At 39.0% G+C, this 19,259-nt stretch overlaps 1 protein-coding gene across 1 annotated transcript; it reads left to right on the forward strand.

The window, feature by feature from the left end:
- The first annotated feature begins 574 nt into the window (after positions 1–574).
- grb7 (growth factor receptor bound protein 7) lies at positions 575–18,485 on the forward strand. The gene is made up of 15 exons (XM_074618965.1): positions 575–757; positions 4,539–4,713; positions 6,444–6,576; positions 10,479–10,635; positions 10,721–10,842; positions 11,661–11,735; positions 13,007–13,144; positions 13,252–13,362; positions 13,794–13,892; positions 14,043–14,126; positions 14,221–14,337; positions 14,466–14,523; positions 14,646–14,733; positions 15,023–15,116; positions 16,970–18,485. The coding sequence occupies exons 2-15, from the start codon at positions 4,547–4,549 to the stop codon at positions 17,114–17,116; spliced, it is 1,590 nt and encodes a 529-aa protein (XP_074475066.1). The 5' UTR covers positions 575–757; positions 4,539–4,546; the 3' UTR covers positions 17,117–18,485.
- Positions 18,486–19,259: the final 774 nt, after the last annotated feature.

The following is a 19,259-nucleotide window of genomic DNA, read 5'->3' on the forward strand; positions in this document are numbered from 1 at the left end:
TTATTAATCTGAATTTGGAAAGTAACCAGTAGGCCTAACGTAATATTAAATATATATAATAATATTAATATATATTATTTTATATTATTATGATAATGAATGCATTCGAATGTACATGACTTTAATATTGCAGCTAACATCTGGGCTAATTTTAATTTATGAAATATATTTTTGTATATGTGTATATTACTTTATATTATCAATAAATAATATATGTATTTTTTAAATTATATTTTGTATTATTAATCTGAATTTGGACAGTAACCAGAAGGCCTAACTAAAGTTATTAAATAAATGTAGTGCAGTAAACAATACAATATTTGCCTCTGAGATGGAGTAGAAGTAGAAAGTAGTAGAAAATGGAAATACTCAAGTAAAGTAAAGTACCTCTAAAAGAAGCACTTGAGTAAATGTACTTAGTTACTTTCCATCTCTGAAATAAACCCAGAATAGGCTCCCTGAGCAGTCCATGAACCTGGAAGATGAAGATGGACTCTTCTCACATTTTGAACCCATTAACCTGTGAACAGCCTCTGTGACGTAGGGAGGTGGGCGGGGCTTACAGAGCGCACACCTGACAGACAGACCACGCCCTCCTTCTCTCAGGTAATGCTTCTGGCTCTTTAGTAGTGGCACGGCATCCTGTTTGTGTTTGCCACTCATCAGAGACAACACAAAGCCAACAAAGCATCACATTCTCAGATTCACACGATGGCTGAGAGCTGAAACCTGCCGACGGACCTCACGTAGTTTACAGGTACGTTTAGTGTTGTCCAGAGGCGCTAACAAGCTAGCCCTAACAGGTGCAGGCTGATTTTACCCGCGAATATCTCGGTCACATAAAGACATGCTGTAGCCGAACTTAGCCGAATTTGTCTTTGTGTTAGTATCAACTTATTTAAAGAGTATTAATGTCGACGGAGGTTTATTGAGGAAATGACAGTAATTTAATTAAGTTTCAGTATGAGGTTTTGGCGCTGTGACTGTTAGCTTAGATTTCAGGCTTCTAGAATTACCAGGAGTTAGTCTGTTCCACCTTCTGTTTACATTTATAAGAGACAAAATGTACCAGACTAATCACAGTAATATAACATGTTTTAACATCAACTTTAAGGTGGACTTGTGAAATGATATTCCTTTAGACCAGCACACTGTTATTTCAGCACACAGGTAACAGGTGTGTGCAGGTGTCTCACCTGCATGTCTCAGGTGATCCATATAAAGGAGGACACTTATCATTGGCCTACTTAATATTGTACTGTGGTACTCTAGTAATTGTAATATCTAAAAATAAAGCAATAGCTCTTGTTATGATGCTGAGACAAGCAAACATAAATGTTTTTTCAGCAATTTTGATAATTTATTAACCATTTTAATCAGTTAATCAAGCGAAAATGGCAAATATTCACTCATATTTGCTGATTTTCTTTGTTTTATGTGACAATAAACTCCAGTTTTGGGATGTTACACAGGTAACAGGTGTGTGCAGGTGTCTCAGCCCACAGGTGATCCATATAAAGGAGGACTCTTATCATTGGCCTACTTAATATTGTACTGTGGTACTGCAATATTTTTTTATATCTTAAAACAAAGAAATAACTCTTGTTATGATGCTGAAACAAGCAAAAATTAAATGAATTTTCAGCACTTTTGATAATTTATTAACCATTTTAATCAGTTAATTGAGCAAAAATGGCAAATATTCACTCATATTTGATTCTTTTCTTTGTCTTATGTGACAATAAACTCCAGTTTTGGGCTGTTGGGTTGAATAAAACAAGCTATTTGAAGAAAGTAAGGCTGAAATATGGGAGAAAATCACTTAAAGATGTGTGAATACTAATGCTGAAATCACTGATTAATCCATCAGTGGAGAATTCACTAGCAACCATTTTGATGATGGATTGTTGTCGATTGAATTGTTTAATCAATCAATGGCTGGACAAAACAAAACATTTTAAGACGTCACCTTGGGCTTTGGAAACTATTTGTGGTGGTTATATTTAATTAGTTAATGAGATGAATAATAACTGTTTGTTGCAGCCCAATGTCTGAGACATTCATCTTTTTACGACTGTCTCGTCGGCTCTTTGCTCGAGGAAAACAGGTTCTACGGTGGATTATGCCGCTGCACTGACTCCTTTAATATGGAAGACGGAACCTGCCAAAATCTAAAATAAATTAATAAATGACTTGATAAAAAAAATAAATGTCATTAAAAGTAGCAAAAATAATATCATAAATAAATGTAGCCATTAATTAGTTGATAAAATGTGTAATAAAATGCTATATGTGTTTTAATGTGCTTTATTTATTTATTTTTTGTATTATTCCCTTATTTATTTACTCTTCTTTAATTCTCCCTTTTATTTATTTATTATTTTTAAATAAATAATAATTTCATTTATTTTATTTTTTATTATTATTTATGTACCCAAACTTATTTATTTCTGTATTCTTTTTTTTTTTTTACACATTTCCTTTTAAATTGTTTTATGCATTTCACTAAAAAATAAATGCAAAAATAATTGAATAAATACAAAATAAATGCATAAATAATTAAAAGGGAAAATTAATCATAAGAGTAAATAAATAAGGAAATTAATACAAAGATAAATAAATAAAGTAGCAAATTAAAATAAGGTGTGAAATGCAAAGGAAAAATCGTGCAGAAATAAATTAATAAATACATAAATAAATACATTTAAAAATAAGCGAAAATAAAAAATAAATGGAAATTCAAATGAATAAATAAAAAACAAATCAATGAATTTAAAAATTAATAAATATAAATAAAAGGGAAAATTAATCAGAAGAGTAAATAAATAAGGGAATTAATACAAAGATAAATAAATAAATAAATAAAGTAGCAAATTAAAACAGAAATATCAATTTGTCACATTTTATCAATTAATTAATGGCTGCATTTATTTTTTATATTATTTTTGCAACATTTAATGACTTATTTATTTATCGAGTTATTTATTTATTTATCGAGTTATTTATTTATGAACATGTTTTTGATTTTGGCAGGTTCCGTCCTCCATACTTTCTACACATGTACACCTGTTCACACACTCTTTTAAATTGGATCCACACCTGCTGCTGGGGAGAGGGGTTTTAAACCACTAGCTCCTGCATGAAGGGTTTTAATGTTATCGATCTGCTGCTGCTGCGTGTCTGTCTAAACCTGCAGGCTGCATCTTGTTCTCCTCACATGTTGCATGGCAATAATAAGACAACAAACAATGTCTTCTAGACACTCAACCTTTAGTGTTAGTGAATGTTTTAGATGTGCAGCTGATTATCTGACGCGTGTTTGTGTTGTTGTTGCCTCCGTCTACATACACACAAGCTGGCTGTTCGTGAGTAACTGCAATTACATTAACGACTGAATAACCACTGCATCATATTAAACACACGTTTAACAAACAATGCTACGAGAAGAACAACACCGTTGAGTCACACTTTCGTTACTGAAAATAGACTTTGGTGTCACGGAGTCAGAGATTTATTGCAAACCTGAATTTCCACACACGCATGATAACAACACGACGACTGTAGACGTCATTCTCCTGCACGCCTGGCACACCGGAGAAGTTTCAGTTGGTTGCAACCTCGCCACTAGATGCTGCCAGATTCTACACACTGTGCCTTTAAAATGGGTTCTCTGGGTACCCACGAGTCTCCCCTTTACAGACATGCCCACTTTATGATAATCACATGCAGTTTGGGGCAAGTCATAGTCAAGTCAGCACACTGACACACTGACAGCTGTTGTTGCCTGTTGGGCTGCAGTTTGCCATGTTATGATTGGAGCATATTGTTTTATGCTAAATGCAGTACCTGTGAGGGTTTCTGGACAATATCTCATTGTTTTGTGTTGTTAATTAATTTCCAATAATAAATATATACATATATTTGCATAAAGCAGCATATTTGTCCACTCCCATGTTGATAAAAGTATTAAATACTTGATAAATCTCCCTTTAAGGTACATTTTGAACAGATAAAAAATGTGTGATTAATCGTGGTTAAGTATTTTAATCGATTGACAGCCCTAGTTTAAATGACATTTCCTTTTTTGAATAGGTAAAAAAATGAAACTGTACCCTACTGGTTGGCCTATTTCTAACATAAATTAACCATCTAAAAGTAAAAAAAATAGAACCAGGTTATATTTTAATAAGACTGCCTGTGTCATTAATCACAATGATCTTAATATTATTATTCTCCTCCTCAGTTCTTGGTTTACTTGACCTACTTTTAACCCTCCGACACTGATGGTGGATCATCTGACTGGCATTAATAATAATAATAATAATATATATTAATAGTCATTTGAAGGCCGTTGCGGGTGTCAGTTTTTAAGACAGTGGACATACAGTGGTATCATATGAATCTTGAGATTGTGATGAATCCAATGATACCAATATTTGTGACAATATGTTTTTCTAAAAATGATCAACTAGTCCCCAGTGATTATGGAATAGTATTTTTGCTTGAAATGCACATCCCTACTCCGTCCCTCCCCTCAGGTAACAGGATGGAGGTGGCCGGTCCCTGGACAGAAATATTCGAGGGCTCTGAGATGAAGGAGACGTCTGGAGGATCAGAGACGTTGTTGGGGAGCTCCACGCTGACTCTGGCTCCTCTGGTAGCCGACTCTCCGACCGTACGGCGCTCCCAGCCCATCCTGATCACCGTAAACAGGTACGACCAGCAGCAAACGCCATTACTCACACATATAGTGGACATGAGTCAATAGTCTCCAGGTGGATGTTGACTCAGTGACTCAACATCAGGCTAAGAGTCATCTGATGTGTGAAGAGGTTTCTATTCAGACAGCGAGTGATTAAACTGTGATTCACGGCGTTCTGCTGTTTTTGTTTTTTGTTTCACTTCCTGGTGTCTGCACGTAGAAGCGGTATTGTTCTGTTTCTTCTGCCCTGAAGACAAAGAAAGCAGTGTTTCCTGTATGTAATGATGTCATGACTTCAATAGCAATAAAAGATGTTAATAATTACACATTATTATCGTTTCTCAGACGATATAACATTTAGTATTTAGACAGGGTAAGGAAAGATAGGGAAGTTTAGTTACTGTCTGGTTAAAGGTCAAATACACTAAAGAGCTCTAATCAATTTTCTTCCTAATGTGGACTCTGATTGTGAAAATCAGATATAGCTCAAAGGATAAAGTTTATTTTTGTTATTTTTCTGGTCATTTATTTACAATACAACAATTTGACCATGCAGTTATGAAAGTGGTTCAAACAAATCAAATGTAATATTCTGACTGAAAGAAAAGGTGTAGGCCGAAGCCTGAGCTTATTGTGCCTACACATAATTCTTAACAAAGCATTTCCTTAACTCTACTCAAAATAATGTCAACACATCCCATGAAAAGATCAAAATAAACTGTTTCAGTTTCTCGATACGTACATCTTTAAAGCTGCAATAATCAAATTTTTGTATTATGCAGCTTTAAAACAGCTCACAAAGATCTAGTTTAGTAATTTCCTCAAATTCTGTACACTATAGTTTTTATCAGACAAACAGGAGGAAATGGTGCATCTTTTTGGGGACTATACCAGCGACGTATTAATCCACATTAGGGGATTGGTCTGTTCTGAGGTTGTCAAAATTAGATTTGCACATGTAGAACTAAAATCACAACACACTTAACTGGATAATTTATGCAAAGTCTGTAAATAGATATATAAAATTATATATATATATTTATATATATATAATTTTTTTTTTTTTTTTTTTTTTTTTTGCTACTTATTAGGCCACATTATGTTTAAAGCCGGTATTTGTGCACAGTTGCAGATAAAGATCAGGGTACAGGGTATTATACTATTCGTAGAATTAGATTCCAGTAGTGGCTGGAAATGTATTGAAAAAAGAGATGTAGTAATTTCCAAAATTCACATGTTTTTTTTATCGAACGAAATATTCTGCTTCAATCTTTATTTGTTGGTGTTTAGCCTTTCAAAAACAACATTTTCACTGCAGTCAAAAAACGGTTTTCTCTCCCGCTTGCTGCACACAAAGAGAGACACTGATGAGTTCTTGTCATTAAAGAAAGTTGATTTAATAAAAAAAAAAGACGAACTAATTTAATACTCTGAATCACTTTATTCAAATTGAGGATTTTGTTCAAGGATTTGTCATTTTTTTAGGGTGAATGTTAGAAAATATGGCGGGTGGGATTGCAACAGTTAGGCTCATTGATGTGTTTTTAATGGAGTTCTACGGCACGAGGAAGAAGAGATATCAGGCTGTGAACAAAATTATATCACTAGACTTCTCCTTTAATGGCATGTCATTGTGAATTGATTGTATGATAAGATAAGTTGTCTGTTTCTTTGTAAATGGTTTTGTCTGGTTCTGACATTTTTTATGCTCTTCTGTTCATTTGACTAACCTTTTTTCCAGGAGGAAAGGGAAAGGCGTAAATCTATTCTCCTCCTCCGTCCCGTCGATACCCAACCCCTTCCCAGAGCTGTGCAGCCCCTCCAAGTCTCCGGTTCTCATCAGTTCACTTCCTCCACCGTCGACTAACAAACATGCAAGTTCAAAACCTCGTCAATGAGCAGCTGCTGTAGAAGTCTGCATCTTAAATGGTTCCGTAAATATAAAGTCTGCAGTTTGGACAGATTCAGACGAAGGATGTTAATAATTAACCGTTAACCGACATTAAGCATTTAAACCGATTAACGCTATCGGTTAAAATGGTTAAAAGAAATATTAATAATGAATTCAAAAGCTGATCGGCTCGTCACTTTAAAGAGAAAAGCTGGTCCACCTTAACAGCCCACCTTAAGAGACACACTGTCTGCTACACCTACGTTCACAGTTATAACGCCACCAACAACCTCACACTCACCGTTCTGTTGGAAACTCGCTAAAGTTACGCAGTCTACGTGTGGCGGCGGCGAGCACGAAGCCTCCGGCAATGCTAGAGCTGCTAACGTAGCACAAACACACACACTGTTTGTTGGACACTCGCTATCGTTCCGCCGGGCAGACACACAGCTGACAACCTGCTAAACTAAACTAAATGTGGCTGCATGTCCGCGACACTACACGCAGCATCGTAGCTGCTGAGTTAATGCTCCCGGACGGTGAACTGGGGACTCCCGTCAACAAATATCTGTTGTGCTCCTGCAGCTGGTACGAGGCACAACTCTTGTCGGTTAACGGTTAATCATCGGTTAATTAGGGTTGGTTATCGGTTAAGAACATTTTTCAAAATTAGCATCCCTAATTCAGACTTTAGGTGTCTGGTTGCTGTGTTTTTTGAAGCTGTAAGGTTTGAATATTTAGTTTATTCTGTCAACTAAACTGACTTTACTTCACATCATTGTGAAGTCTGAAGTCACCACAACATTGTGATTCCTTTCACTTCACCATTTTAGTTTCATTATTACACAACACAGACTATTTATGAAACTGCACTGACCAGTTGTCAGTGTTGCCAGTACATGTGAAAGAGTAAATAAAAGTCTGGCAATATTCTGTGTTATTCTTGCTGTCAACAAATCCCCTGAAAAGACCAAAACCAACAATGAATTCATCCTATTACAAATATTGCCTGCGTAGCTAAATGTGTATTAATCCGCCACTGAAAATAGTCCCCAACAAATGTGCTATTTCCTCCTGTTTGAGTAACGTTTGATTAAAATCTACAGTGCCCAGCTGTTTGAGGAAATAACTGAGCCTTTTTATAAATGATATTTGTATTCTGTAAAGGTTTATGTCTTCAGTAGGAACCAGTGGGGTTTGGGGCTGAGCTCCACGGACAGAAAGTATTGAGAGATGGACAAACACGTTGTTGGTTTGTGTTTTTCATGAGAAGAAAAACAAAGAATAACTGCAGCTTTATCCTCTAAGTCATATTTGTTTGGACAAATCACACCTCCTGTGTTAATCCCATCACACCTGGCTGAGCTGTAGGGTCTGACAGGTGTAATCAGCACCTGAATCCTTTAAATGCGTCTTAACCTGTCTGCTAATAGTGCAGGTAAAGTTCGGTTATGAGTGTGACTGACAGGAGAGCTGTGTTGCCATGCCTGCGCTGCCTTATTTTGACTCGCAAACGCTGCCAGAATAAACACGTCTGTTATTACAGCAGCGTGTCGCTGTCGCCCCGCGGTGTTTCATCAACGCTGATGGAGGCAAACACACAGACATTTATGTATTCACGGCGCTTTAGTCGGGCGTGTAGGCGTACAGCTGATTGTTTTTGTTTGGTTTGTGAATCGTACTCATTCAGTGGAAGTAAAGAAGAACTGCAGGAGGGAAAACGAAAGCTCCGCGAGGACTTAGTCAGCGGTCTACCGGCTGTTTGGTTTGTTTGAATACATTAAAGATAGACATTGTGAACATAGACGGCGTAAAGGAAGTGGACGAGGTCACCGGGACGTAGTCACCGGGACGTAGTCACCGGGACGTCACCCGTTGGTCTGTGGACTACAGTTTGGAAGCCCCGAGGTCGACATTTTGACCTTTGCCATCTTGGTTTTTCTGCCTTTGACCGTCACCATCTTGGTTTTTGGCAATCGCCATCTTGGTTTTTGGTCTTTGACCGTCGCCATCTTGGTTTTTGGTCTTTGACCTTCGCCATCTTGGTTTTTGGTCTTTGACCATCGCCATCTTGGTTTTTGGTCTTTGACCTTCGCCATCTTGGTTTTTGGTCTTTGACCATCGCCATCTTGGTTTTTGGTCTTTGACCTTCGCCTTTTTGGTTTTTGACCTTCGCCATCTTGGTTTTTGGTCTTTGACCGTCACCATCTTGGTTTTTGACCTTTGCCATCTTGGTTTTTGGTCTTTGACCGTCACCATCTTGGTTTTTGGTCTTTGACCGTCGCCTTTTTGGTTTTTGGCCATCACATATTGGTTTTTAGCCGTTGCCATCTTGTTTTTTGGCTTTTGACTGTCACCATCTTGGTTTTTGGCATTTGACCGTCACCATCTTGGTTTTTGACCTTTGACCATCGCCATCTTGGTTTTTGACCATCGCCATCTTGATTGTTGGCTGTCGCCATCTTGGAATTGGTCGTCGCCATCTTGGTTGTTGGCTGTCGCCATATGGGTGTGCATAGTGTGTAATAAATCAGTTTGGTGTGAATCAGCAGATTTAATACAGCATTAGATTGAAGGCACAAAGTAAATGAAATGCTACTCTACTAGTGAGTTTGAGTATTGAATGTTTTTGAATATCTGATCTCCTGCCGTCACGCTTCATGTCCCAAACACAGAAATATTTCCTCCGCCCCCTCAGCTCTTTAATAAAAACCTCTCCGGAGTCAAAGTGGACTGACCGGATATTGAACTACGAGGTTCCAGCTGGAGGAATGTTCCTCCCCCGTTGATCCTCACCCATTATTTCTCCTGACTGACGTCGGTACTCGCCCAACCAGTCGGGACCTGCTGATTGACGGCTGCAGGTTTCTGGTCGGGCAGGTTTGTTTTTCTTTATAGTGCTGCTGGATCCAGACGATGTTCCAGACAGCAGCACGCTCTGACAAACATCCCGACCCGGTTCACCTCATCAGAGACTCAGACAGTCGACACGCATGGCTGCTTCTTTAATCTGCTGATTTCCTCAACAGATACAGAGAGTCGACTGAGAATGTAGTATTTAGATAGAGTATTTAAAGTATAAAAACCTGTGTTGTTGTTTCACTTCACCTTTTGACCTGCTGCGGTGTCGGTCTAAAATTAGGAAGAATATAAAGCGCCGTGTCTTCCAAGTGTCAAGGCCTATTAAAAACAGACCGACTGTGTCTTTGCGGTGCGTTTGACAGCTTCTTGGCGTCATATTTTGGCTTCTTGTCTCGAGTTTACCCGTGTTGATGTAATGCCAACGCCAGCTGTGAAATGTTTGTTGTGTGTTCGTTCAGTTACTCAGATTAAGCCTGAAGGGAACTACATGTTAATTTTAACAGATAAATGGATGGATGGACTTTATTGATCCCAAATTGGGAAATTCTTGTTACAGCCGCAGGTTATCCAGACAGGAGCAATAAATATACATATCAACACAGATAACAATATAAAGAATATTAGAATACACTATAAATATACCAGACTACTAGTCATTTCATCTCCTTCACGTCAAGCTAGTATAACACGGTTGGTACCAATGGATTCTTTAGGTTTTCTAGTTTCATATGATACCAGTATCTTCACTCAACTGAGCCCGCTACAACCTAAAAATTGCAAGTTTTGTTAAAGAAATTAGTGGCGTTAAAACAAATTTGCGTTAACGAGTTATCGCTTTAACTTTGACAGCCCTAATATATGTATATATAAATATACATATTCATATAAATACACTAAAGGTCTATTTCACAAAAAATGCAGACCATAAATCGTATCAAAAATGGGGTTTGACTCCATGAGAAATAACTTTTTATATTGTGGTGTTGCTACTTTTACTCAACATTTGTTCCTCTCGTCCATCAGTTGATGAAGGTGTACGGCGAGGACAGCCACAGCCGGTCGGTGTGGGTTACTCGTGGAGCGACAGCCAGAGATGTGTGTCACCTGTTGGTCCAGACGACTCACTGCAGCGATGAGGAGAACTGGGCTCTCCTGGAGCTCCATCCCACCCTAGGCCTGGGTACCACTCTGCTTTACAATCAAATCAAATAAAACAGAAACTCTAACTAAAGGGTGTATTATAAAATGTTCTCCTGTCTCCTCAGAGAGATGTCTGGAGGACCACGAGGTCGTGCTGGAGGTTCAGGCGACCTGGTCTCTCAAAGGCGACACGAGGTTCGTTTTCTGCAAGAACTACGCCAAGTACGAGTTCTTCAGGAAACCAGTGGTGAGTTAAAGCTCTTTAACAATTCAAACTCTAGAGAAACAAGAGGCCGATTACATTTCCATCCCTTCCTTTTGACGTAACAGTGAATAAAATGAATGATAGGCAGGTTGCGTGCTGGTGCAGACACGTTGAATTAATGCCTCGGGTATTTCATTACATCAGTTCTGGTCTGTCGCCGGCGCTATTAAACAAAGGTGACACATTGAGAGCTGGTTTTGATGAACCTCCCACTGGTGTGTCTGTACAGTGTGCCCACACCACCTCCAGACGGCACAGCGGTGAATCTGATCACGGATTCACTGCAGTGTTCTTCCACCGTGTGTCATGTGAGCAATGCATTCAACTGCTTCAGGCAAACAGGGTACAAAAAGTCATGCAGGGCTGTCTTCAAAGTTTGTAAAATGTAAAACGATTGATTAATCGACTAATCAATCTGCAGTTCAGCTTTACAGTCATTTGCACGCTCGCACCTATTTTTCATGTGCACATGCAAACAAAAGACACCAGTGTGATCTCTCCTGTTGGTTTTGTGCACACGTGGCTAACTTTGCATGGCTGGTAATTTACTTAAGGCTTTGTCCGGACTATAAGTTATCGTGTCTTGTTGAACAAAGAAGGATGCATCCTTCAAGGTGCGTTTCATCTGCATGTTCACGCACGGTCCAGAGCAGAATCCTGTTGGTGAAGTGACGGCGGTGCAGACTGCAGCAGAAGCAGCAGCAGAAGCAGCAGAAGCAGCAGAAGCAGCAGAAGCGGCTCGTTTGTCTTGTAAATGATGATTTTTAACGACGACCTTCTCCTTCCTTCATTTCTCTCAGCTCTTCTTCCCAGAGTCCATGATCTCCGACAGCGCTGATGACAGCAAGGATATGACATCATCAGAGCTCATCCAGGTAAATCAGCTTCAATCACACCGGTTCATGAACATACGAACCAACGCCGGGAATCATCAGTAGATTCTGTATATTCCCAGTTATATTTTCACATAATTATTCAAGTTTTGATAAACTAAACAGAATACATATTCAGTTTTATCTGATTTCCACTGATCCCTGCCTAGAACATTAGTTTTTTCAGGAATTGTTTTGTCTATGAAATGTAAGAAATTTAGAAAAAATGCTCCCAGAGCCGTCAAAATGACTTCTGTTAAGCTCCTTTACCACTGGACAAAACCCCCACTAACATCTGGTTCCGATCGGCAGTGATGGAAACGTGACACCCGGGTGGATGCGCTAATTTTCACCCCTTTCCCGGTCTTTTATGTGACACATGTTGAAGTGACTATATAATAAATAAAATCAACAGGGATTTGGACAATTATTATAATTTATTAACGTACAAAACATGCAATTAATATGCTCTCCTCAAAGCCACCAGACTCCATTGACAGAAACGGTAATTTTACCTCGCTGATCATTGAAACCCACTTCATTCAAACTCGACACAAACAAAATAAAACTCATCAGAACCTTCTTTGTTAGTCTTTCCACTGTTTCAACAATCACCAACTCTGGTTTGAGAGTTTGAAAGAGACCGAACAAGTAACCGATATCAAAAAAGGAAGTAACCAGCGTAACATTTTCATTGTTTACTAATCCTTTTTTCCAGTGCAATCGTGACATTGAACGCGACACACCAGAAAACAAACAGAAAAGATTAGATTAGATTTCCTTTATTGTCATTGTACAGGTACAATGAAATTGAGTTTGCAACTCGCCAACACATAAAGAGTCTATAAATACAGGGCACTGTATAAAGACAGCTATGAGGTTAGTGACCAGTGTTGTATGTGCAAACTGTCATAAAGGGCAATAAAAGTAAGTAGACAATCTGAAACAATAGAAAAGACAAAGATTATAATAAATAATTAAATACATAATAAATAGTATAATCAGTCGGCATGTCCCCTCTTTAAAGGCTACTCGCCTAGCGAGAAAACCTGCATATACGCACTAACATTTGGTGGAAAAAAGGGTATAAACGTCTGGTTTTGTCCGACCAACGGTCCAAAACCCCAAAACTCCTTTTGCTTTCAGAAACTTTTGACTTACAAGGTGGTGAATACCACAAGAGGGGGTGTACATATGGACTCTTCTGGTGAACACGGTAAACACGACCCCATTTGAAGGCATCAAAAGAATAATGAGCCCTTTGTGTTCTTTAGAACCTGCTGAAGTCCGGGACGTGTCCAGAGATTCAGGGTTCCCTGCAGGTCAAAGAACCCAGTCGTAAAGCCTGGAAGAAGGTCTTCTTTTTCCTCCGCCGCTCCGGACTCTACTGTTCCACTAAAGGCTCCTCCAAGGTCAGCAGCGAATGCAACCAAACCAAAGACCAGCAAGACTTTAGATCTCATTAAATCCAATTAAACATGTATTGTTGTACACGTATGTGTGTGTTTTTGTGGACCAGGAGCCTCGTCACCTGCAGTACGTGGCTGATCTGGATGATCTGAACGTGTACACGGTGGTGAACAGTCGTAAACTGTACGGAGCGCCTGCAGACTTCACCTTCTGCATCAAGGTAACTCTCTTCCTCCTCCGGGCTCCAGCGAGACGGGATCAGGCAGAAAATATGTCCTCAAACCAGACAGAACATTGTGTCGGGAACAATCAGAGAACTGATCCACCTAAGGGGGGGTTGATTATAACTCGGGGGAACGTACAGTAAAATCATACACAACAGTAATGTCGTAAAACAATGTCGTATTAGACTTAGACAATAGAAACATCGGATATCGTTGTCACGCCGACTGGAACACATCCAGTTCTGGTAGATGATAAACTCTGCAGCACCGTTTCCTCCTGTAAAGTTTGCTATAAACTAAAGTGGCCAGCTGTTTTAACAAATGACTGAGCCGATCTAACGCCACTAATTTCTTTGAAATGATTTGACCGGGTCTGTCCCCCGATGTTAAAAATGAACTTTGTGTTGTGTTTTTTTTGTTTGTTCAGCCGTGCAGAAACCCGGTCCGAGTTCAGGACCTAAAGATTTTGTGTGCTGAGAACGAACAGACACGAACGTGTTGGACGTCGTCTTTCAGACTGTTCAAGGTTCTGTTCTTTCTTTCTAATGCACTTTATTTACTAACCAGTATTTAGCAAATACAATACTGAAATGTAGAGATTATCATCTTTACCGTCTGGTGATGGTGCAGCCAGTAGAATCGGTGACTCATTTATTGTGTGTTTGTGTGTCGTCAGTATGGGAAGCAGCTTCAGTGCAACTACCAGCTCTCGAAGTCGGCCCCGCGAAGCCTGGAAGGAGCCAAACTCCCAGACGGCAAAGTGAGCTCATCATCAGACATCAGTGACACACGATGATGTGATGATGTGATGTAGCGGCGTCTCAACGTTTCTGTTTGTTTCACTGTGTGAGCAGTCAAAGTCGGAGGCGAGCCTGGTGGCCATGGACTTCTCGGGGAAGGCCGGAGGACGGGTCATCGATGACGCGACGGAGGCCGAGTGCGCAGAGAGGGAGGAGGGACAGGCCTGGAGGGTGAGGACGGGGGACGGATGGGAGGGGGTTCACTTCACACGGTCATGACGGACGACTTTAACCCAGATGTCTGATATTTTGACCCTTTTCTGTTGTTAATGTTTTTTTGCTTCTCTTCACTGATGCAGAAGAGAGAGGCTATGAGGTGGAGTCTGCCAAACTTGAACTCTAACGCCAGACCGTCCTGTAAGTCCACATGAGAGGAGACCGGGTCCTGGTCCAGGGCTTCTGTAGTTCTGAAGTAAATCACACCGTGTGTTTGCCCACTTCCTCAAGCTCACTGTCTTCATGTGTTTGTTTGTTTGTAGCCGTCCACAAGTCCCAGCAGTGGTTTCATGGTGGCGTGTCCAGAAAGGACGCTCAGAGACTGATAGAGAAGCAGGGCCTGGTAGACGGGTGAGTGGAGACCCTTTTCCACCGTGTGGTGGGTCCACAAACCCAAACTGAGTTCATTTAACAACATAAATGCTGACCGGTGCGTTACAGTATGTGTTGATGATTTCACTTTAAGAATAACTATATAGAAATAGCTAATCTTCTCTCTGATGGTCTCGTTTCCTCATGTAGGTCGTATAGAGGCATCAGTATTAAACTGAGTGTTTCATAACCAGTTAAAAGTTCCTCACAGTAACTTAAAGTAAACGATATCTGAACTGTTTCTCTGCCTTTGTGTTTTTATGTGCAGGATGTTCCTGATCCGTGACAGCCAGCAGCACGCCCAGTGCTTCGTCCTCTCGCTGTGTTACAAGCTGAAGACCAAACATTACCTGGTGATCCCCGTGAGTTCCCTTCGTCCTCCCAAAGAACCTCCAATCTCTCAGGAAAAAACCATTGGGGCTGTCAAATTCGTTTTTACGCCACTAATTTCTTTAACGCAATTTGGGATTTTTCAGTTTTAAAGCTAGAGTGAAGATACTGGTATCATAGTAAACTATAAAACCTGATGAATCCATCGGTACCAACCATGTCAAACTAGCTTGTTGAGAAGGAGGTTAAATAACGCTCCAAACTTAAAATGGAAATGGTAAATGGACTTGGACTTATATAGCGCTTTTCTAGTCTTCCGACCACTCAAAGCGCTTTACACTACATGTCAGTATTCACCCATTCACACACACATTCATACACTGATGGCAGAGGCTACTAAGGTGCCAACTTTGCCCATCAGGATTTAATCTAAATACTCATTCACACACCGATGGCTATGCCTCCGGGAGCAATTTTGGGGTTAAGTGTCTTGCTCAAGGACACATCGACATGTGACCCGGAGCAGCCGGGGATCGAACCACCGACCTTCCGATTGGTGGACAACCTGCTCTACCCTCTGAGCCACAGCCACTTACGCTAAGTTTTGGCGAGGAAAAACTATCATGGCCATTTTCAAAGGGATCCCTTGACCTCTGACCTCCAGATATGTGAATGCGTGAGGATTATTGTCCAAAAAAATTTAAAAAAAAAAAAAAAAAAGAAAATTGTCTGAAAATGTCAAAAAAAACAAAAAAAAAACGTCAAAAGAAATGTTTGAAAATGTCCAAAAGATATCAAAATAAAAAGTCTGAAAAATGTTTAAAAAAAAAAAAAAAAAAAGTCTGAAAATTGTCTCAATGTCAAACAAATATCCAAAAAATATCCGTAAAAAATAAAAATGTAAAAAATAATTTTAAAAAAGTCCACAAAATGTCCGAAAAAATGTCCGAAAAATTAAAAAAAATAAATAAATAAAAGTCTGAAAATGTCAAACAAATATCTAGAAAAAAGTCAAAAAATATCCAGAGAAAAAAATAAATAATAATAATTCCACAAAATGTTTAAAAATGTAAAAAAACAAAACAAAACAAAAAAAGTCAAAAAAAATGTTTGAAAATGTCCAAAAGATATCTGGAAAAAAGTAAAAAAAAAGTAAAAAAAAAAGTCCGAAAAATATTTTAAAAAAAAGTCTGAAAAAAGTTAAAAAAAAAAAAGTCTGAAAATTGTCTGAAAATGTCAAACAAATATCCGAAAAAAATTTAAAAAATATCCGGAAAAAATGTAAAAAAATAAATAATAAAAAAGTCAACAAAAATGTGTACAAAGTCTAAAAAAAAATATTAATAATTCCACAAAATGTTTAAAAATGTCCGAAAAAAGTCTGAAAAATGTCACAAAAACTTTCTTGTGAGATCAAGGGGTCCCTTGACCTCTGACCTTCAGATCAGTGAATGTAAATGGGTTCTATGGGTACCCACGAGTCTCCCCTTTACAGACATGCCCACTTTATGATAATCACATGCAGTTTGGGGTCAAGTCATAGTCAAGTCAGCACACTGACAGCTGTTGTTGCCTGTTGGGCTGCAGTTTGCCATGTTATGATTGGAGCATATTGTTTTATGCTAAATGCAGTACCTGTGAGGGTTTCTGGATCAATATCTGTCATTGTTTTGTGTTTTTAATTGATTTCCAATAATAAATATAAACATACATTTGCATAAAGCAGCATATTTGTCCACGCCCATGTTGATAAATCTCCCTTTAAGGTTCATTTTGAACAGATAAAAAATTTACGATTAATCAAGATTAAATATTTTAATCCGACAGCCCTAATAAAACACATTACTTTGCATCCTAACTGTGATTATCTTTGTAATATGTGCAGTGTGAGGACGATGGCAGGAAGTACTTCACCATGGACGACGGCGTGACTCTCTTCATCGACCTCCTGCAGCTGGTGGAGTTCCACCAAATCAACAAGGGCATCCTCCCCGTCTGCCTCAAACACCCCTGTGTCTGTATAGCAATATGAAGCCTTTTACAGCTCGTGACCTCTGACCCCTGTTGCTCCACGCTCCTCCTTCTCAGACGCCTTCACTTCAAGTCTAAAGTGTGAGCATCAGATTTTATTGATATCTATTAACCACCAATTGATAAAGGGCAATTAGACGACGGGGGTTCTGTGGCAGAGCGGAGCAACGTGTGATAATGTTATCAGGGTTGTAAGACGTGGACTCCCGGGAAGTGTTGAAGCATATTGTCCTCCTCCTCTCTTCAGTATTTTTAATTGTTCCGACTACACGAGCAGCTCCAGACTGTGGTTGGTTTTTTATTTTTAATTAATGAGCTGCCGTCCCCCGCGGCGATGGCTCAATTAGCCGTGTCGGACAGACTTTTAGTGCCCTTTGATCCGGAGCCATGCAGCCATGATTGGAGGTGCAGTGTGCAGACGACGGGCTGCGGCAGGAAGTGTCTGATTGTGGCTTCACCAGATTTCATTGAGAGCGACCACTGGAGGGCGCTCTGAGTCAAAGCTCAAAAGGTTTTTTTGTTTTTTTAGCTGTGTAATATAAGAAATGATGTATTTTAATATTAACATTGTTGTATAATAATCATGAAAATGCCCCAGGTTGCAATCATGTAGCATGTAAATCCTCACTCCTCTGACTGTGATGTTTTTACATTAACTTTCTTATTTGTGCCTTAAAAGCATCTCATTTGTTAATAGAACCAACTTTTCATTGCTATGTTTGCACACTGACGGTGAAGGGAAGCTGCATTTTCTTGTGATGTTTAAAACAACCAAATATATTAACAGATTAACAGGTTTTTATGAGGGTGCATGAAGAGTTTTTAATCTTGTCAAACTGCTGAGGAAGACCATGAGATGTGGTTAAAGCTCTGAAAAAAGCTAGTAAGCAAGTTAAGACTTTATTTTACAGGCCTGGAATTTCCCAACAAAAATCCCTAATGTTTTAGGAAGTTTCCTGATTTCAAAGTAATAAAAAGCAAAAAATAGATGATGCATTTCATGTGTTAACTTTAAAGTTTTATAGTCTATAGACAAACCAATTATAAATTAATACATATTTAATTGCAGGTAGCTTCTTGGGAAATAACTCACCTGTAAAATCAAAGCGTTTCTGACCTTTTTGTTATTGATGATTGTGTAAACATGTTTTAACTTAGAATATTTGCACTTTCTGGTTGCTTTTTACCATGAAGATCCATTTCTACGAATGTCTGCATATCTATAAAATATTGTCATTATTCATTCAGTCCAAAGTTTACTTTTACTTTTCACACTTTTTTAAAGAATCAAAGGATTTTGTTAGTTTTATATACTTTTTGTGCCCTTTTCAGAACTGTTTTTTTATGCTGAATAAATACTTTCTTACTTATTTTTACTGATGGAGTATTATTCTACACTATGGTACTGCTACTTTTACTTGTGACGGAGTATTTCTACACTATGGTACTGCTACTTTTACTTGTTACGGAGTATTACTACACTATGGTATTGCTACTTTTACTTGTTACGGAGTATTACTACACTATGGTATTGTTACTTTTACTTGTGACGGAGTATTTCTACACCGTAGTACTGCTACTTTTACTTAAGTAAAGGATCTGAGTACTCCTTCCACTACTGCTGTCAGAATGTGGAGCAAAAAGTATAAACTATTTGCCTCTGAAATGGAGTAAAATAGAAGTATAAATTAGCATAAAATGGAAATACTCAAGTATAGTACATGTACCCTAAAAGTGTACTTAGATACATTATTTGAGTTACATTTCACCTCTAGAAAACCTATACAGTATCTGTGCACTAGGAAAGGGAAGTGGTGCTCTGCCTGATTTAAAGGAGATGATTATAAAACCTTTATCAGCCTCAAAACTAGACTAACTAAAAAAAAACCTGGACTGAGTCCTGCCAGTCTGATTGGTGGAGCGACATGAAAGGCAGCCTGGAGGTTATTGTGGCGTCCTGGCAGCGTGCACAGATCACAGCTCCTCTGCTGGAGGTTACTGTGGCGTCCTGGCAGCGTGCACAGATCACAGATCCTCTGCTGGATGGCTGCGAGCTCTCGGCTCTCTCAGCTCTGCTCTCTGTGGCTGCACAAGCTAAAGAGCTGATGTCGCCGCTGACCTACTCTCTCTGTTACTGTGTGTGT

This window comes from Sebastes fasciatus, chromosome 20, assembly GCF_043250625.1.
Source record: "Sebastes fasciatus isolate fSebFas1 chromosome 20, fSebFas1.pri, whole genome shotgun sequence".
NCBI classification, from domain to species: Eukaryota; Metazoa; Chordata; class Actinopteri; order Perciformes; family Sebastidae; genus Sebastes; species Sebastes fasciatus.

Excerpts from the sequence above, each read along its gene's own strand:
- grb7 (XM_074618965.1), top strand. The coding sequence starts at position 4,547 with ATGGAGGTGGCCGGTCCCTGGACAGAAATATTCGAGGGCTCTGAGATG. Across the intron at positions 10,636-10,720 it reads CCATCCCACCCTAGGCCTGG|AGAGATGTCTGGAGGACCAC; the intron begins GTACCACTCTGC and ends CTGTCTCCTCAG. Across the intron at positions 14,524-14,645 it reads CTCTAACGCCAGACCGTCCT|CCGTCCACAAGTCCCAGCAG; the intron begins GTAAGTCCACAT and ends GTTTGTTTGTAG.